The 21440-nt window shown below is 38.9% G+C and overlaps 1 protein-coding gene across 4 annotated transcripts in view; it reads left to right on the top strand.

Annotated features, from left to right (window-relative positions):
• The first annotated feature begins 2832 nt into the window (after positions 1-2832).
• The window catches only part of DBT (dihydrolipoamide branched chain transacylase E2), a 48517-nt gene continuing 29909 nt past the window's right edge, over positions 2833-21440 (top strand). Inside the window, exons 1-4 of one of the 4 annotated variants that reach the window (XM_081817046.1) lie at positions 2841-2923; positions 3564-3682; positions 8462-8585; positions 12194-12269. In XM_081817046.1, the coding sequence (XP_081673172.1) occupies positions 8489-8585; positions 12194-12269 (173 nt within the window). In that variant the 5' untranslated portion in view covers positions 2841-2923; positions 3564-3682; positions 8462-8488. Of the gene's footprint in view, positions 2924-3563; positions 3683-8461; positions 8586-9231; positions 9309-12193; positions 12270-21440 lie in introns of those variants that run through there. The other 3 variants (XM_081817045.1, XM_081817050.1, XM_081817048.1) reach the window with 3 other exon arrangements.

Below are 21440 nucleotides of genomic sequence, written 5' to 3'. Positions count from 1 at the left end.
CAGGAGAAAAGAATGTATATAGCAGCACTGGTGGTAATAGCAATAGCAAAGAACTGGAAACAGCACAAATGTTCACTGCATAGAGAATGGATAGATAAATAGTGGCATGGTCATAAAAGCTAGTTGCAGGAAGATAGAATTTGATACCATTTTTATAAAACTCAAAAATAAGCAAAGGTAAACAAGATATTGTTAGAGATTCATATATAACATATGGAAACAAAGGTATGCTGAACACACAACGCAGGATGATGTTTACCTCAGGTGAGAGGAAGGGTTAAGAGGAACAGACAGGGGCGCCTGGGTGGCTCAGTTGGTTAAGCGACTGCCTTCGGCTCAGGTCATGATCCTGGAGTCCCTGGATGGAGTCCCGCGTCGGGCTCCCTGCTCGGCAGGGAGTCTGCTTCTCCCTCTGACCCTCCCCCCTCTCATGCTCTCTCTATCTCATTCTCTCTGTCTCAAATAAATAAATAAAATCTTTAAAAAAAAAAAGAGGAGCAGACAGTGTGACCTTCCCGAGAATAGGAAAGGTTCTATTTGTTAAATTGGGTAATGAGTTCAAGGTTTTTGTTATTATGTGCAACTTACCTATATGTTAAATTATTCTTTTGTAAGTGTACAATGTAACACAAATTTTAACAGCATCATTGAGCTATATACCATGAAATTCACTTGTTTTAAGTGTACAATTCAGTGATTTTTAGTACATTTTACAGTTATGCAATCATCACCACAGTCTGGTAATAGGAAATTTCCATCACCACAAAAAGCTTTTTCCCATTCCCATTCCCAGTCATTTGCCATTTCCCATCCCCATTCCCAGCCCCAGGCAACCACTAATCTGCTTTCTGTCTCTCTAGATTGTTTTATCTACAGATAAATAGAATCATAAATAGAATCATGCAATATATAACCTTTCAGATCTGGCTTCTTTTACTTCCCATAATATTTTTGAGGTTCGTCCATGTCACAGCATGTACCAGTGTTTCAGTCATTTTTAAGGATAAATAATCTTTTATTATGTGAATATACCACATTTTGTTCATTTGTTCATCTGTTGAAGAGTATTTGGACTGTTTCTAGTTTTTGGCTATTAAAAACAATGCTATTGCCATTATTCTTGTACTAGTCTTTGTATGGACATATGTTTTCCTTTCTCTTGGGTAGATACTTAGCAGTGGAACTGATGGGTCATAATCAGTCACTTTATTAATTAGGAAAAGGAAAAAATGGTTCTTTGGTTCTTTTGAACTCAAGCAAAAGGAGTAACTAGTAAGTAGGTGGCATAACTGTTGATGCTGAAAGATAAGGACACACACCACACTGAATGTGGAAGTAGTAATCCATTGAGGTCAAAAGAGGGTAAAAGAAAAGAATAACCAAATATTTTCTTGGGAGAAGGTAGAATTAAAGGGAAAGTTAAGAGGAAGAAGGTGGTATAGGGGCCCTGGGAAGAAAATAATTCACTTCAAAGTCACGGCTACTACATCTTGTTTTTAAAAACACACGCACATATGGGGTTATCGAATAAGTAGTGCCTATAAAATGTTTTGTTAATAGGAAAGTTAAAAAAAATTAAAGTTCTTTTGACTTTCCAGATTTTGTTATAAAAGTGATGATTTGGATTTATTGCTTATAATAGTTTGTATGTGAAATATACTGAAAAGCAAATAAAGCAAAAAAAAAGTGTGAGTTTGGGTAATATTAGACAGTAAATCTGTGAAATAACTGAGAATTTGTTTCACAGCCACTAACCTTCAATGTTGAGGATTTATAATGTTTTTTTCCCATTTTTTTAAAAGATTTTATTTATTTTCACAGAGAGAGTGAGAGAGATAATGAGAGCAGGAACACAAGCAGGGGGAGGGGAAGAGGGAGAAGTAGGCTCCTGGCTGAGCAGGGAGCCCAATGTGGGGCTCAAGCCCAAGAGCCTAGGATCATGACCTGAGCTGAAGGCAGGCAGATGCTTAATGGCTGAGCCACCCAGACGCCCCTCCCATTTTTTTTGTCTTTAATTCTTTAATTTTAATTCCCATCTAGAGGGCAAAAACCAGGCAAATGTCATCCTGGAAGTTTCTAGAAATTAGTATCCTAGTTACTCTGAGAAAGACTATTAAAGCTCGAACTTTTATATTCCCCGAATCAACTTGACCTGAATTTGACATTCTCCAAGAGCCAAGTAAATCAAGGTTATATGTCTGTGATATATACTATATATGCTGGGCAGCTGCATCTGACAACATTCTCTAAGAAGAAAAGATAATGTCTTTATTTTAGACATTAGGTAACCTTTATCTTCTGTGAAAGAAAAAACTGAAAAGGCGATTTAGGTCACCAAGAACCCTCCATGGGAATAAGGAATACCAGTCACTGGGTAGGATTCCAGCATAGACTTGTGACTCAATTAGTGGTACAGAGCCTTTGCTACAAAGTATAGAAATGTCCCATTTTCTGTAATCAAGGCGGGTACAATACAAGCTGAAAGGGGTATTTTCCTACTCATCAGGTCTTCACCTCTCCAAGTGCCTTCCCTTTGTGTTCCCTTAACAGTCTCTATTTCCACTTCATGGATGAAAAAGTTGGTCGTTGGTGGACACAGCAATGGCTTGCCCAACTTGGTCCCTGAAACTAACTTTGAGCTGCCTCACCAATTCCCCCGCCTCCAGCGTGCTCTTTTACCTCCTCCGGGGACTCTCCCCCCACGCGCAGTTATCTCAGGCCCCGCCCCGCCCGCTGTTTGGCTATGGGGTGGGAGGCTCGTTCCTTCCCTCGCCATTGGCCGCTCAGGGGGAGGTGCGTTTCCCGGCTCCCAATAGGTCGCCCCCACGAGACAACTCTAACAACCACCAAGCATGTGTCATTTCCGGGTAAGATGGCTGCAGTGCGTGTGCTGAGGTCCTGGAGCCAGAATGCTGGGCGGCTGGTAAGCGGTTTGGGGCTCATTTGACGTCGGGAAGGAGTGATTTGTCGCTAGTATTCCCGGGTAGGGTGTTACTTTGTCGTCCGAGTGCCAGGCGGACAGGGCACGCGAGACGGAGAAGTGGAAGGATGTATGCTAAACGAAGGGCAGAGAAGGTGGCGAGCGGACCGGTCCGGAGACCCACTCCCTCCTTACCTGGCCTCATTTCTGTCGCGACTCCGTCTCTTTCCAGCTTTATCTACACCCAGCCCATTTAGCCTTTCACCCGTTAGCCTTTTATTGGGCACCATCTAGGTGCTGGGCATTGTGATAGGCACTGGGGATATGGAAATATATATTCATTCAGCATTTATTGAGCACCCACTGTGTGCCAAACACCGACAACACGACCCTTGCCTCGGAGAACTTACAGTCTAGAGGAAGAGACCGGTAAAGCAAAGCATAACACCACGGGTCCTTGCCTCCGAGGAGCAGAGAGATTCAGATTTCATTCTGTGGACCTGCGCCACGTATCTTTACAACCTTTTTATCACCAGAGCTACGACCTACCACCATCTCCCTTGAAGTTTCTCCCTTTGAACAACCATTTAGCACCAGACACCTAACATCCCAGTAATCATAGTGTTTCGTCCTATTTGCATAGCGTTTTTCCTTCTGGGATCCCTCTTCCCTAACGTCTTACAGTGGTCGACCCCTGATCTTACAAATCTGTCAAGAGCCTCCTGTGTACCAGGTACTGTGCCAGGCGGTCGGGAAACAAATGTGAGTAAGAGAGACCCCTGCCGTCTCAGATTAATTACAACATTGTGGTGGAAGGCAGGGGAGAAAGAGACATAAACAAGGATTTTATTTATTTGACAGAGAGAGAGATAGAGAGAGAGCACAAGCAGGGGGAGTGGCAGGCAGATGGAGAGGGAGAAGCAGTCTCCCCACTGAGCAGGGAGCCCAATCAGGATCTGATCCCAGGACTCTGGGATCATGACCTGAGCCGAAGGCAGATGCTTAACCGACTGAACCACCCAGGCACCCCAGACCTGTTTCACTTTTGATTCTAGCCTATAAATCTCCAAAATTTAGTCATTATTCTCCACCTTGCCCCCAACTGCAGCTATCCTGGTCCTTCCTAATTGGACTTTCTGCCTCCAATCGGTGCCTCTCCAACCCATTCTCCATAGTGTAACCAGGGTGATCCTATAAAGTAAGACATGCATTTGAGAATGCCATTTCCTTGCTTAAAACTGCTGCAAGCAAAATGTCCAAAATCTAAAAGACTGTGAGGTAATTTATGATCTGGACCTTTCCAAATCTCTCAGGCTTCATTTCTTGCTGAAACCTACTCACCCCAGCCCCCACTCTGACACTTCCCTCACCCTTGCCCCACACTGAACCACACTGGAAGTACATTGAGCTTCAATTAATTAAACATACTGCTCTCTCTCTCTCAACTCCAGACCTTTGCACATCTATTTCCTCTGCTTTAAAGACTCTTGCTTTCTTTCCCTACGGCCTCATCTGCAATACAACTCATCTCCTGGATTACTCCTACTCATTCCTTAGATCTTACTTCAAGTTTACTTTCTTGAAGTAGGTTGGTTCCCTCCTTTGTGTTTGTTTTTAATACTCTGTTTCTCCCATTATAACACTATGGTCATCATCACCTCTTTAATTGTCTTCCTTTGTAGGTATGGACTGTACATTCCATGAGAGAGGAATTCATCTATTTTGTTCTCTAATTCCAAGTGCCTGGCATAGTGTAGATACTCAATAAACATTTGTTGAACAACTCAGTAAAAAGTCTATTTTTTCCATCTGTTAAAAAGTTATAAACAACAAGAGGTCTTTTTTTTTTTAAAGATTTTATTTATTTATTTGACAGAGAGAGAGAGAGAGCGATCACAAGTAGGCAGACAGGCAGGCAGAGGGAGAGGGAGAAGCAGGCTCCCTGCTGAGCACAGAGCCCAATGTGGGGCTCGATCCCAGGACCCTGGGATCATGACCTGAGCCGAAGGCAGATGCTTAACCATCTGAGCCACCCAGGCGTCCCATCAAGAGGTCTTAATACTTATAGTAAATTATTAACAAGGCCTTACTATGTTGTGTTTTATACTCCCCCATTGCATCAAGCATTGACTCTTGATTAACTTATCATATTGAATTAACATTGAACTTTTCAATTTTGTCTGTCTTCCTGTAATGAAGTGTAAGCAACTTGAATTTAGGGACTATATTCTGTAGCTTATTTAGCTTTGAATTCCCAAGCCCAGCACAATCCCTGTCTTTAGGAGTGCTCAACAACTGCCTGTTTTAATTATTATTTATTTCCTTATTTGAATCTGCTAGAACTGTGTTTCATCTCCTATTTTTTGTATTCTGTTTCTAGAAAAAAATGTCTTTTTTAGCTTGACAAATTATTTTTTCTCCTTCTCCCTGCTGTTGCTTTTTTATCTTTCCATTCAGCAGCTTCACTAATGTTTTTTAGCCTTCTCCTAATCCATTTAATCACTATCACATACTGTCTGTTGTACTTATGTTGCTTTCTCCTTTTCCACTGTAAATCACTTCAGGAGCCTGTTATTTCATGCCTCAAATACTATAATAGTATCTTAACTTTTTCCTCTCTTACTTGGCTTTCCTGTTAATAATCAATAAACTGCAACTGTATTAATTTCTTAGTCCTTTTTCTTCAATAATCTATAGTGTAGGAGTTCAAACTCCTTATCCTGACATTTCCAGTCATCAATAATTTGGTCCTTGAGCCACTTCCAATGCTCCCTTTTATAAATTTGATCAAGCCAAATCAAGCAACTCACTGCCTGAGGAGACAAATTCCGGCAGCAGTTCCTTTGTTTATTCTGTTCCTTCTGCCTTAAAAGTGCATTTCTGCTCTTTAATTATTAATACTTACCATGCAAGGCCCACCTCAACTCTTCCTCCTGCAAGCCTTCCCAGATCAAGCCAACCTGAAAAAACAAAATAAAACACAAAAAAACTCTACTAAAACTCATCTAAAACCTACTGCCTATACTTACTACAAAAAACTAGAGCATACATGCCCATGCATGAGTGTGTGTGTGGGTGGGGGGATAGTGTTTCAGCTAGGTTATAAATTCAAAGTGGGGATTATTTCTCCTACGTATAACAATGTGGTGTGAGAGAAAGAGCTTCAGCTTTAGAGTCAAATTTACTTGGTTTCAGAGCTGAATTTTGCCATTTGTTTGTTTTGTGACCTTGGGCAAAGCACTCATTAGTTTTTCAAAGAGGGCTAACGTGCCTTTTCTAGAAGGTAATTGTGAGATAAAAAGAAGATAAAAAAAGAGACTTTTAAAGTACCCCAGCTCTTAGGTAGGAACTCAATAAAGTTTGATAGTTCCTGCCTCCCTTGCCTGGTGAGTAGTTCTTCAATAAAAGTTGCCTTTGTTGAAGGTCCTACCTTTTTTTAAGATTTTATTTATTTATTTACTTGACAGAGACGGCCGAGAGAGGGAACACAAGCAGGGGGAGAGGGAGAGAAAGAAGCAGGCTTCCCGCTGAGCAGGGAGCCGGATGTGGGGCCCAATCCCAGGACCCTGGGCTGAAGTCAGACACCTAATGACTGAGCCACCCAGGCGCCCCCTTTCAAAGGTTTTTTAAAAAACGATTTTTTTTTTAAATCAAGGTGAATCCATATAATTCAAAATTTCCATTTACTGCCCTAAATTAAAATTTATGAATGTCTGATGAGGTGTAAGTTGATTTACGCCTTTGATTCTGTTGTTGACTAAGATCCAGGGTTGAGGGAGTTGAAGGAGAAAGAAAGGACACAGAAAATGGGGGTTTGGGAAAGAGAATTCTTTCACTATCTGCTAAGTTGTTTTTTTTTTTTTTTTTAAGATTCTATCCATTTATTTGACAGAGACACAGCGAGAGAGGGAACACAGGCAGGGGGAGTGGGAGAGGGAGAAGCAGGCCTCCCCCGAGCAGGGAGCCCAATAAGCGGCTGAAGCCCAATGTGGGGCTGCAGCCCGATGCAGGGCTGCAGCCCGATGGAGGGCTCGATCCCAGGACCCTGGGATCATGACCTGAGCCGAAGGCAGTTGCTTAACAACTGAGCCACTCAGGTGCCCCCCTATCCACTAAGTTTTAAGCTATCAATTTTAGTTAAGTTTTATGTTTCCTGAATGTTAATAAGAATAAAATAGGTATTGTAAAGATTAGTTGCTTTATGATTATCTCTTAAGATAAAACTAAGATGCATGATTTAAGATTATTTATGTTTTAGGAAGGGGATCTTTAGTTTTTCTTTGCCTTCAGAAATCAGTAACAGCTTGGAAATTAAGGTGAAATATCATGTAATAATTTATATGTATTGTTCCTATTGGTAAACCAAATATTTGTTTTTATATTATTTGCTCTCAGAAAAAGAACAAAATTCATTATAATATAGCTATAATACATAACATAATACGTATTATAACATAAAAGGCTAATCACCACTAAAGGATAAAGTACATGACAATAAAGTAATTTTTTAAATTAAAAGTAACTCCTACATTAATAAAAAAATTTCAGATACATTCCACTATTCTCAAATACAGTAAGGGGGTTAGAAATTTTATGTTTAGGGGCGCCTCGGTGGCTCAGTCGTTAAGCATCTGCCTTCGGCTCAGGTCATGATCCCAGGGTCCTGGGATCAAGCCCCACATCGGGCTCTCTGCTCAGCAGGAAGCCTGCTTCTCCCTCTCCCACTCCCCCTGCTCGTGTTACCTCTCGCTGTGTCTCTCTCTGTCAAATAAATAAATACAATCTTTAAAAAAAAAAAAAAGAAATTTTATGTTTAAAAGTGTGATGTAGTTAACCAGGTATTAATAATGTTGAAATATTAACTTTCAAAATAAAATAGTCTATTTTTCAGACACATAGGTTCTAATATATCAAGTTGAATAGATTCATGTCTACTTATTTCTATAACATATTGTCTTGCATTAAACTAAGATGTTATACAAAATGGTTACACCTAAAGAGTCATCTGTAAATTACAGTAAGAAATTATAGTAAGAAAACCTTTCCCTATAGCACTACACATGTTTTTCAGTGTCTTTAGATGCTAACAGTCAGTTTTGAATTGTTTAATAGTTTTAGGAAGTCTTTAGTGACTTGACTGCACCTACAAACCGATGTGTTTGTATAAAATACATTGTTAAAATTTCTTCACTTTCATAAGAAATTTTAGGCAAGGGTCATAAACATATAAACAAATCTGACTCCAAGGATGTAGTTTTACTAAATAAAAGAACAAAATAATGTTCTCTGGGTGCTAGGGTTTAAGTTCCTTTGATTTCTTGAACAGAAATACTAAAGAAATAACCAATCTTAATAAACTTGATTTTCACTGATTCCAGATTTTGGCCAGTTCAGATTTTGGCCTGGATAATTTCATATTGTTTCTTTGTGATAATGACTGTTTTACTTTTAGAATAGACTTGAAATTCAGTATGTACTTACAGAGATAAGCCATCAAGAACATTCACAAAAGCGTTTACTTTTTTGTTTTCTCATCTTTAGATTTGTGTTCGCTACTTTCAAACATGTATGAATGTTCATGTTTTGAAGCCAAAATATGTGTGTTTCTTTGGTTATCCTTCATTCAAGTATAGTCATCCACATCAGTTGCTGAAAACAACTGCTGGTAAGTATGATCTCAAAATAGCCTATATAAAATAATGTTTTATATCGTACTCAGAACTTTTATTTTTATTTTTTAAAGATTTTATTTATTTATTTGACAGAGAGAGACACAGCAAGAGAGGGATCACAAGCAGGGGGAGTGGGAGAGGGAGAAGCAGGCTCCTGGCTGAGCAGGGAACCCAATGTGGGGCTCGATCCCAGGGTCCTGGGATCATGACCTGAGCCCAACAACTGAGCCACCCAGGCGCCCCTCGTACTGAGAACTTTTAAAAAAGTAATTGAAGACTTATCAAAGTAAAAAAAGTTAACCTTTTCTTTCTAGCCCAGCCCTCCTTGCTTTCCCTGAATCTATCCTTTTCTTATCTTCTTTTTTCTGTGACCCCCCCATCCCTTCATATCTTTACATTAATGCTTGTGTCTTCATAATATTGGGAATGGGTTGTCTTGGGCCATCTGCTCTTTTTTTTTTTTATTATTCTTATGTTAATCCCCATACATTACATCATTAGTTTTAGATGTAGTGTTCCATGATTCATTGTTTGTGCATAACACCCCGTGCTCCATGCAGAATGTGCCCTCCTCAATACCCACCACCAGGCTAACCCATCCTCCCACCCCCCTCCCCTCTAGAACCCTCAGTTTGTTTTTCAGAGTCCATCGTCTCTCATGGTTCGTCTGGGCCATCTGCTCTTTATCATGTGGCTCATCTAAGTGCAATAGTCAGGTAAATTGTTGACTTAGCAGATTGTATCCTTATACTGTCACTGTATTACTGGTTGCATGAAGCACCTACCTCAGTCTGTTGTGTTAAGATTGTGTGATGAAACATCCCAAAGTGTTCCTAAATAGAAAGTTTTCTGACTTTTACCATTTAATTACCTTTCTCACTTCTTTTTCTACCCTCAGTAAAGAACTTGAGGTTTGAGTATTAGATTTGGCAAGGGCACTAAGATTTTTTTTTCTGATATTCTATTTAGAACTCTCATAAAGAACCCTAGCCATTAAGCTTTTGACAGATACTTGATGCCTTAGTCTGTGCTAGCAATGAAAAATGGGGGAATTCCAGGCAGATCCAACCCCTGAGATCAGTCTTTCCATGCCTTTTTATAGGTCATCTTCCACAACACCCTAAGATACATAAACCCTACCTTTGCCTTTTTTTTTAACATTTTTATTTTTATAAGTTGATCTTTTCTCTTTATTTCTCAGAGAAAATAGAGGCCATTCAAGCAGAAACTCCCACCTTCCTGCTCTAATCTCTAAACACCTTGAGCTTTGGGTTCTTGGTCTATCTATTACTAGCAGTGTAACTTTAAGCAAGTTACTTAATTCCTTTCTATTTCATCATCTGTAAAATGGGAGTAATCATAGTGCCTAACTCATTGTATTGTTGTGAGAATAAATTCATTTAACACAAGTATTTATTGATCACCTGCTATCTGCCAAGGCACTGTTCTAGGTGCTTGGGATACATTCTCTTCCTATATTCCCTAACTCAGTGAATACTTAAGCTAGAAACCTGGAGACTTCCAGATTCCTGTTTCACATCAAATTGATTACTGAGATTTATTAATTTGACATTTTATGTGGTTCTTAAATCTGTCTTTTTTTCAGACAGCTTTGAAAATATATAAATATATTAAATTCTATACTTCAGTTTCGTACCTGTAGTAGCCTCCTAACTGCTTTCTCTGTCATCCCTTCCCCAACCCTATCCACCCACATTCCTGCCAAGGAGATTTTTTTCTAAAATTAAAGATAGAAAGTTACAGATCTGAAATTGCAGATGGTATTCCCTATTGGTTAATTATTGCTGAATAACAACCCTGCCCATGACTTTAGGCTTAAAGCAACAATGATTTATTATTTCGCAGGATTCTGGGGGTTACCCAGGTGGTTCCTCTGCTGGTTTCACCTGAGCTCACTAATATAACTGTATTCAGCTAGAGGATCATCTGGGCTGGAAGGTGCAAGATGGTCTCACATACATGTCTGACAGTTGGTGCTGGTTTTTGGGTGGGGTGTCTCATTTCTCCTCCACATGGCCTTTCATCCTCTAGTAGACTATAGCAGCTTCCTTACTCTGGGATCTCAAGTTAGTATTCCAAGAGGGAGATTGTAGAAGAAGCTGCGAGGTCCTTTGAGGTCTAGGCTCCAGAATTTGTACAACTTTACTTCTGCTATATTCTATTGTCCAAGCAAGTGATTTGCCAGCATAGATTTAAGTAGTGGTAAATTAGACTCTACGTCTTATGGGAGCAGCTGCAAAAAAATTATGACCATATTTACTTACCACTGGCTCATGATCACCTGCAGGATAAGTTCCAAACACCTCACTGTGGCACAGCAAAGAAAGCCTTTTTAAATCTGGACTGATTTTTTGCCACGTATACTATCTTCAGCCATAGAATTGCGTGTTATTCCCTAACCATGCTATGCACTATATTTCCATGTTCTTCTTGCACATGCTGTTCCTTGAATAATATTGTTTTGTATAGAGGTGCCATAATATATTTACTTGCCATTTTTCGATGACTTAGATTGGTATCCCAGGTCTTCATTTTAATGCTATGATAACTGTTCTTGAGCACAAATCTTTGTGTACCTCTCTTAATTATTTCCTCAGGGGAAAAAAGTCTTAAAAGCACAGTTGTTTATTGAGTCAAAGATACGAACTTTTTTTTTTTTAAGGCTTTTGATACTTAATACCAAACTATTTTTTCAGAAAGGTTCCAGTTTGTACTATGAGCAGCAGGCTGTGAGAGGACCGAACTTACTAGAGAGGAAATAAGAGGTGCCTAATACCTCCATATCAAAAATGCATTTGTATTTCTTAACCATTAACCTCTCTCCTTGTATTTATTAAAGAAAATCTTATGACCTGAATTGGCTTGTTGTGTGTTTTGTAAGCAATTTTGATGAATAGCAGTCTGAAGATAGAGGAGCACTCTTGAATCGGTTCAGAGCCACTTGTTACCCTGGAAAAGTGAGAGGATCCATACCTACTTTCTGTTGACCAGAAATACTTATTCTTGGGAATAATTACCATAAAGTATCACTTGCATCTAATTGTTATAAGAGTGGGGTAGAAATTCAAAAAGGGATAAACAATGGTAAGAGGAAGGAGAGGGACTAAAACTTAATGATAAGTTGGCAGAACATGGTTTGGACAGATGAAAATTTTTCAAGTTGTCTAGATACGGACCTACCTGATCGTTAGCCACTAAGAATGAGAAGAGTTACATGAAGTCAAAAGAGATCTAAGAACAGGACACTAATGGTTATTACAGTTTAATAACAGAAAACAAGGAGATCCAGCTAGCTGGGCCTTCTGTGCCCTTGTAAAAGAGCATTATTTTGGAAGTTGGAAAATGGAGGTGCTGTGGCAGTTATCAGTAGGTCTGTGATGCTGATTTATTTAAGATTTATTTAAATCTTTGATGGTTATGAATGACGCTTATGCTTTTAAAAATTATAAAATACATTTTTGTCTGTAAAATGCAATAGTTTCTGCCTCTGCTTGAGAATATTTTCTCATTTTAGCTGTGAAAGTATCTGTTAGGAATACATTACTTATTTAATGAGACCATTTCTCATTTGTCTTTGAAGCTCTGCAGGGACAGATTGTTCAATTCAAACTCTCAGACATCGGAGAAGGGATTAGAGAAGTAACTATTAAAGAATGGTAAGTTGGGGCACCTGGCTGGCTCAGTCAGTAGAGTATGTGATCTCGATCTGGGGTTGTAAGTTCAAGCCCAACGCTGGGTGTAGAGATTACTTAAAAATAAAATCTTAAAAAAAAAAAAAAAAAAAGAATGGTAAGTTATTCTGAAAAAGATTTTAAGTCAATGTAAAAAAAATTTGTGTAAAAATAAATAGGAATTATTTAAGTTGAGAAACTCCTTTCTGTAACAATGCTTTTTTTAAAAGCAATAAGTTTAGTAAGTTTTAGTTTAATAGTTTGTGTTGCTAATATGTTGTTAATACAATTCATCATACATCATGACATTTTATTTGATGTAATCGCTTAAGGATTATCTTTTCTTTTAAAAAATTTTTTTCACTGCCCACCCCTCACTTCAGCTAAAAAAGATGAATCAGTCTGTAAAAGATGTTAACTTGATATGACCATGTGCTTGAATGACATTTGTATATGAACTATTTATTTCCAGACTATTTTAAAATCATGATAGAGTCTAAGCTCTCTTTACTAAAAATGACCTCAGTAAGAATGCCAGTACATTGACTCACCATTCTGTTTACATATATTTTTAGGATAGGTTAAAATATAATACCAAAAGGTATCAATCAAAACATAATTTTTGGAAAGGTTCAAAGTTTTTCAAAAAAAGCCTTGAAACAGCCTCCTACTGCCTTCATCATTCTTCTACTTTTCCTTCTTTTACTTTTTGGAAAAAAAAGAAACACCCCTGGTAGTGAACTAATTTTTAAAGGTGTCTAGAAGTAGCAGTGAAGGGGCGCCTGGGTGGCTCAGTCATTAAGCGTCTGCCTTCAGCTCAGGTCATGATCCCACGGTCCTGGGATCGAGCCCCGAATCGGGCTCCCTGCTCCGTGGGAAGCCTGCTTCTACCCTCTCCCGCTCCCCCTGCTTGTGTTCCCTTTCTCGCTGTGTCTCTCTCTGTCAAATAAATAAATAAAATCTGTAAAAAAAAATAAAAAAAAAAATAGAAGTAGCAGTTAAGATGAATAAATAGAGGCTCTCTCACCATAGTTTTATACTGCTGAAGATCCTTTTAAGAATCTGATTGAGGGGCGCCTGGGTGGCTCAGTTGTTAAGCGTCTGCCTTCGGCTCAGGTCATGATCCCAGAGTCCTGGGATCGAGCCCCTTATCTGGCTCCCTGCTCGGCGGGAAGCCTAGTTCTCCCTCTCCCACTCCCCCTGCTTGTGTTCCCTCTCTCGCTATGTCTCTGTCAAATAAATAAATAAAATCTTAAAAAAAAAAAAAAAAGAATCTGATTGAGCCACCTGTACTTTCTTTCTCTGTAGTTCTCACTATTATTACTTTGTAAGTTAGAAAAGAATAAGAACATAATTGTGCCTTACGGTTGTGTCTCTAGTGGCATTGTGGGATTAAGGAAAGCAGTGGATGTCAAATCAGAAGAGCTTGACTCTGAAACTTACTAACCATCTTGCCTGGGACTCATGTGGTCTCTATTGAGCATTGATTTTTTTTTTTTTTTAAAGATTTTTAAAAAATTTATTTATTTGAGAGAGAGAATGAGAGAGAGAGAGAGAGCACATGAGAGGGGGGAGGATCAGAGGGAGAAGCAGACTCCCTGCCGAGCAGGGAGCCCAATGCAGGACTCAATCCCGGGACTCCAGGATCATGACCTGAGCCGAAGGTTGTCGCTTAACCAGCTGAGCCACCCAGGCGCCCTGAGCATTGATTCTTAACGTGTAAAATGGGGGAAACAGAACTTACTCTGCCATCTCACAAGGGTTATTGAAAGGATCAAATAATGTAATATATAGAAAATGCCTTTTAAATCTGCAAAGTATTATGTACATTTATGCTTTTGATACCTTCTTTCTAAGACAAAGACTAGTCTTTGTAGATTTCAGATTTTTTTTAACATTCCTTAATTTCTACCTCTTATTAATTCTCTAGACACATATGGTTTTTGTTTTTTTGGGTTTTTTTTGTTTGTTTGTTTGTTTTAAGATTTTATTTATTCATTTGACAGAGGAAGGCACAGCGAGAGAGGGAACACAAGCAGGGGGAGTGGGAGAGGGAGAAGCAGGCTTCCCGCGGAGCAGGGAGCCCGATGCGGGGCTCAATCGCAGGACCCTGGGATCATGACCCGAGCCGAAGGCAGACGCTTAAAGACTGAGCCACCCAGGCACCCCAATGGGATTGTTTTCTTAATTTCTCTTTGTGCTGCTTCTGTAGTGGTATGTGGAAATGCAACAGATTTCTGTACATTGATTTTATATCCTGCAACTTTACTGAATTCATTTAGCAGTTCTAGTAGTTTTTGATGGAGTCTTTGGGTTTTCTATATATTCGTATCATCTCATCTGCAAAAAGTGAAAGTTTTACTTTTTCTTTACCAATTTGGATGCCTTTTATTTTTGTTGTTGTTGTCTGATTGCTGCGGCTAGGACTTCCAGTATTATGTTGAATAAAAGTGAAGAGAGTGGACATCCATATCTTGTTCCTGACCCTAGGGGAAAGGCTCTCAGTTTTTCCCCAATCGGGATGATGTTAGCTGTGGGTTTTTCATATATGGCCTTTATTATGTTGAGTTATGTTCCCTCTAAACCTACTTTGTTGAGAATTTTTATCATGAATAGATATTGTACTTTGTAAAATGCCTTTGTCTGTGTCTATTGAAATGATCAGATGGTTCTTATCCTCTTATTGATGTGATGTATCAATAAGACTTCTGTTTGTTTGGAGTTTTTTTGCTACTGATTCCATTCTTTGCTGGTTGTCTGTCTATTCAGTTTTTCTATTTCTTCCTGATTCAGTCTAGGAATTTATCCATTACTTCCAGGTTGTCCAATTTGTTGACAGATAGTTTTTTATAATATTCTCTTATAATTGTTTGTATTTTTGTGGTGGGGGTGGTTATTTCTCCTCTTTCATTTGTAATTTTATCTATTTGAGTCTTTTCTCTTTTTTTCTTGATAAGTCTGGCTTGAGGTTTATCAATTTTATGGATTTTTTTCCCAAAGAACCAGGTCCTAGTTTCATTGATCTGTTCTATTGTTTTTTTTAATTTCTATATCATTTATTTCTGCCCTAATCTTTTTTATTTCCTTCCTGCTGGTTTTAGGTTTTGTTTTTTGTTCTTTTTTCTAGCTCCTTTGGGTGTAAGAGTAGGTTGTTTATTTGAGATTTTTTTCTGCTTGAGGTAGGCCTATATTGCTATAAACTTCCCTCTTAGGACTTTTTTTGCTACATCCCAAAGGTTTTGGACCTTGTGTTTTCATTTTCATTTGTTTCTATATACTTTTTAAATTTCTTCTTTTATTTCCTGTTTGACCCATTCATTGCTTATTAGCATGTTATTTAACCTCATTATATTTGTGATCTTTCCAAATTTTTTCTTGTGGTTGACTTCTAGTTTAATAGCTCTGTGATCAGAAAAGATGCATTGTATGACTTCAGTCTTCTTGAATTTGTCAAGGATTGTTTTGTGGCTTAATATGTGATCTATTCTGGAGAATGTTCCATATGTGCCTGAAAAGAAGGTGTATTCTCCTGTTTTAGGCTGGAATGTTCTGAATATATCTGTTAAATCCATCTGGTCCAGAGTGTCATTCAAATTCATTGTTTCCTTGTTGATTTTCTGTTTAGATCATCTGTCCATTGATGTAGGTGGGGTGCTAAAGTGCTCTACTATTATTGTATTATTATCAATTAGTTCCTTTATTTTTGTTATTAACTGTTTTATGTATTTGGGTCCTCACATGTTGGGTGCATAAATATTTACAATTATAGCTTTTTGTTGGATTGTCCCCTTTCTTATTATATAATGTCCTTATTTGTTTCTTGTTACAGCCTTTGTTTTAAAGTCTATCTTGTCCAATGTAAGTATTGCTATTCCAGCTTTCTTTTCTTTTCTTTCCCTTTTTTTAAGATTTTATTTATTCATTTATTTATTTACTTATTTTAGAGAGAGAGAGAGAGAACACAAGCAGGGTGGGAGAAAGAATCTCAAGCAGACTCCACGCTGAGCCTGGAGCCTCTGCAGGGCTGGATCTCAGAACCCTGAGCTCATGACCCAAGCCAAAATCAAGAATTGGACCCTCAGCCACCTGAGCCACCCAGGCGCCCCATACTCTGGCTTTCTTTTGGCATCCATTTGCATGATAGATGTTTCTCCATCCCCACTTTTTTTTTTTTTAAAGATTTTATTTATTTATTTGACAGAGAGAGAGAGAGCGAGAGTAAGAACACAAGCAAGGGGGAGTGGGAGAGGGAGAAGCAGGCTTCCCGCTGAGCAGGGAGCCCAATGTGGGGCTCGATCCCAGGACCCTGGGATCATGACCTGAGCCCGAAAACAGACACTTAACAACTGAGCCACCCAGGCGCCCCTCTCCATCCCCACTTTCAATCTGCAGGTGTCTTTAGGTCTAAAATGAGTCTCTTGTAGGCAGCGTATAGATGGGTCTTGGTTTTTTTTTTAATCCATTCTGTCACCCTATGTCTTTTGATTGGCATGTTTAATCCATTTACATTCCAAGTAATTATTGCTAGATATGTACTTTTCGCCATTTTATTACTTGTTTTGTGGTTGTTTCTGAAGATTTTCTCTGTCTTTCTCTCTTTCATGGTTTACTGGTTTTCTTTAGAGATATATTTGGATTTCTTTCTCTTTATTCTTTGCATACTTATTAGTGGTTTTTGATTTGTTGTTACCATTAGGTTTGTGTATAACATCTTCTGCATATAGCAGTGTAAATTAAGTTGATGGTCGTTTAAGTTTGAACACATTCTTCTCTCCTCCCTCCGTTTTAGGTATATATTGTCATATTTTACATCTTTTATTTGTGAGTTCATTGACTGATTTTTTACAGAAATATTCATTTTTACTGCTTTTGTGTTTCCTACTGTCATATTGTCACTCTTGGTCTTCCTTTCCACTCAGAGTCTCTTAATATTTCTTGCAAGGTTGGTTTAGTGGTCATGAACTCCTTTAGTTCTTGTTTGTCTGGGAAATTCCTTATCTCTCCTTCTATTCTGAATGATAAACTTTATCACTAGCAAATTGTTGGCTGCAGATTTTTTCCATTCAGCACTTTGAATATATCATGCCAGTCTCCTGGCTTAGAAAGTTTCTGCTGAAAAATCCCCTGATAGCCTTATGTGGTTTCCCTTGTATGTTACTATCTTCTTTTGTCTTTCTGCTTTTAAAATTTCTTAACACTACATTTTGCCAATTTAATTACAATATGTCTTGGTGTAGATCTGCTTTTGTCAGTTTTGGTGGGGGTCCTCTGTACCTCCTGGATCTGGATATCTGTTTCCTTCCCCAGATTAGAGAAATTTCCAGCTATTATTTCTTCAAATAAATTTTCTGTTCCCTTTTCTCTCTCTTTTGGGACTCCTATAATATAAATGTTATTACATTTGATGGAGTCACAGAGTTCCTTAAGTCTCTTTTCATTTTTGCACAATTTTTTTTTCTTCTTTTGTTCAACTTGATTACATTCCATTACTGTGTTTTCTAGGTCATTAATTTGTTCTACTGCTTCTTCTAAACTGCTGTTCATTGCATCAAGTGTGTTTCTGATCTTGCTTATTGTACTCTTCATCTCTGATTGTTCTTTTTTATCTCTGTGTTAAGGGTCTTACTGATGTCTTCCAGTCTTTTCTCAAGTCCAATGAATATATTTTTATGATTATTGCTTGAAATACGCCATCAGGCATGTTACTTATATCTCTTTCGTTTAGATCTCCAGCCATGGCCTTTTCCTGTTCTTTCACTTGGGTCAGATGTCTCTGTCTTCTCATTTTGTTTAAGTCTCTGTGTCTGTTTCTTTGTGTTAGAAAAGTCAGCTACGTCCCCTGTTCTTGAGGGTAATGGCCTTATGAAGAAGAGGTCCTCTAGTGCCCTGCCGTGTAGTGTCCCCTGTTCTCCAGGGCCTGGAGCTTCTGGGAGTGTCTCCAGTGTGTGTTGCATATGCTCTGTTGTTTTATCCCAGCCACTTCATCCTTAAGGCGCATTGTCTGCAGAGGCTGTCTTTGCCTGCTGTGGGCAGGATTTGGTCCCTGGCCTGACTATGGTGCATTTTAACTAGGTGTGCTCTGGTCTACTTGTGAAATGAGACCTGTTGCCATCGCTATCAGAACCAAGGCTCTGCAAAACTCCCAGATTGAGAGATACGGTGTTGGCAGGGTTTTGAGCCAGACTTTTTGGGGAGAGGGACCCACCATGCTGGGACTGAGGTGAGTGTGACCAGGAAGGGTGGTTCCACTGGAGCATGGGGTGGAGGAGGTGGTGGGACTTGGTGTAAGCATGCTAAGTAGTGAGTGTTGGCACTGCACTGCCTCCCATAGGTAGTCCTGTGCTTTTGCTGAGGGGTGGGGGAGGGAAATCGCACCTTCCAAATCCTTTGTTCCTGGAGGGGCTCTCTGAATGCTGCCTCTCTGGAATGTCCTCTAAGATGAACAAATAACCTCCCCACCTTGTGACCCAGAATATTCTTGAGGTCACTGTTTCCATGCTATATGTCTGCAGGCTGTTTGCCCTGCCTTCTCTCCAACAGTGGCCCCAATCAGTGCCTTCAGGCTCTTTCTGAGCCAAGCCCACTCACCTTTACAACTCCAGGCTTTAAGCCCTGCTGGTTGCAAGAACTCCCGAAATCCAGCCCCTCTCACTTTCCAAGCCAATTATTGTGGGAATTAGTTTTCCCCATGTACTCCCCTGTGTGCTAGTCTGTCTCTCACCCTTCTCTGCCACCACAGCTACCTCCCAACTGCAGTGGCTGATCTGTTTCTTTCTCAAACCATGTCTCTGCACATCCTACCTTCATTGATGTGGCCTCTTCTCTACCGTTAGTTGTACAGTTTGTTCTGCTAGTCTTAAGATTGATTTCTGGGGTATGTAGGATGATTTGAGAGTTATCTAGTTGTATTTGTGGGACGAGATGAGCCTCGGGTCCTCCTGCTCTGCCACCATCTTCCCATCCCGCATGATATATTGTTTCGCATCCTTTTACTTTCAACCTATTTGTGTCTCTTGTAGATAGCATATAGTGGAATCGTTTTTTGAAATCCATTTTTCCAGGTTATGTCTTTTATTTGGCATGTTTAAGCCATTTACATTTAATGTAATGGATAAAGTAAGATTCATATCTGCCATTTTGCTATTTGTTTTCTATATGTTTTATGTGGTTTTTGTTCATGTAGTTCTCCATTAGGGCCTCCTGTTATGATAAATAGATATTTCTACTGTACCATTTTAATTTCCTTGTTTCTTTTACTATATATATTTTTTAGTTACTTTCTTAGTGGCTGCCCTGTGGTTTAATAAAAAACAATGTAGTTTGGATTAATACCAACTTAGTTTCAATAGTACATTAAAAACGTTGCTCCAATATAGCTCTTTCCTTTCTTCCCTCCTTTTTTGCTATTATTGTCATATGTATCACATGTTTAAACGTTATAAGCCCATCAACAGTTTTTAAAGCATTGCTTTATGCACTTGTTTTGTAAATCAGAATTAAAAAGGGGTACAAACAAAATATAGTGTCTTGTATATTTACCTATGTAGTTATCTTTATTAGTATTCTTTATTTCTTCATGTGGATTTGAGTTGCTGTCTATTGTCCTTTTATTTCAGCTTGAAGGACTCCTTTTAGCATTTCTTATAGGGCAGGTTGCTAGCAAAAATTCTGCTTTAGAGGGTGCTGGGGGGATGGGTTAGTCCGGTGATGGGTATTAAGGAGGGCACGTATTACATGGAGTACTGGATGTTATACACAAACAATGAATCATGGAGCATTACATCAAAAACTAATGATGTACTGTATGGTGACTAACATAACATAAAAAAAAAAAAATTCTGCTTTGGGGCACCTCGGTGGCTCAGTCGGTTAAGTGTCTGCCTTTGGCTCAGGTCGTGATCTGGGATCAAGCCCCACATGGGGCTCTCTGCTCAGCTGGGAGCCTGTTTCTCCCTCTCCCACTCCCCCTGCTGTGTTCCCTCTCTCACTGTGTCTCTCTCTGTCAAATAAATAAATAAAATCTTTTTTTAAAAAATTCTGCTTTAATTTATTTGATAATGTATTTATTTCTCCTTCATTATTTGAAGCATAGCTTTGCTAGATATAAGATCCTTGACTGACAGTCTTTCTTTTCTTTCAGCACATTGAGTATGTTATTCAACCACCTTTTGGCCATGGTTTCTGACTAGAAACCATCTGTTAGTCTTTTAAGAGTTCCTGTACTTGATGAGTGGTTTTCTCTTGCTGACTTTAAGATTTTCTCATTGTCTTTCAACAGTTTGGTTATGATGTGTCTAGGTGTGGCTCTTTTTGGATTTATACTGCTTGGACTTTGTTGAGCTTCTTGCATATGTACATTAATGTTTTCATCAAGTTTAGGAAGTTTTTAGCCATTATTTCTTCAAAGATTCTATCTTTTTATTGACATTCTTTATTTGATGAGGCATCATTTTCTCCTGTGTCCCTTTAATTGTTTAGATATGGTTTCCTTTAGTTCTTTGAATATTTATCTATTTTTTTTTTAAGATTTTATCTATTTATTTGCCAGAGAGAGAGACAGCAAGAGAGGGAACACAAGCAGGGGGAGTGGGAGAGAGGGAAGCAGGCTTCTCACCGAGCAGGGAACCCAATATGGGGCTTGATCCCAGGACCCCGGGATCATGACCTGAGCCGAAGGCAGATGCTTAACGACTGAGCCACCCAGGTGCCCCTAGTTCTTTGAATATTTAATTGTTGATTTAATTTAACTTTAATTAAAGTTAATTACTAACACTAATTATTGTTAATTAACATCTGGCATCCTCAGGGATGGTTTCCATTGACTGCTTTTTTTTCTCTACACGGGCCATACTTTGTTTCTTTACGTGTCTTGTTATTTTTTGTTGACAACTGGATATTTTACATGAAATAATGTGGCAGATATGTGGTAAGATATATGAACACCTTATTACACAGGTCTTCCTTTTAAGAACCTCTTGTTTGCCCTAACTTTTATCATTGCCTCAGCTAGCCATAATTTTAAATTGCTGTGGACTGTCTTCAGCAAACACCCTGAGGGAGCTGAGTCAGGTCAAACAAGAATAAGCTCTGTGGATGGAATTTTTCCAGAGAGCTGCCCAACATTTCAAACAGTGACAGTTCTCTGGGAGTTTGGCT

Source organism: Leptonychotes weddellii, chromosome 4 (assembly GCF_054177405.1).
Source record: "Leptonychotes weddellii isolate Sample4059 chromosome 4, ASM5417740v2, whole genome shotgun sequence".
Taxonomy (NCBI): domain Eukaryota; kingdom Metazoa; phylum Chordata; class Mammalia; order Carnivora; family Phocidae; genus Leptonychotes; species Leptonychotes weddellii.
Note: the sequence above shows the minus strand (reverse complement) of the source record. Positions and strands in the feature narration are given on the sequence as shown.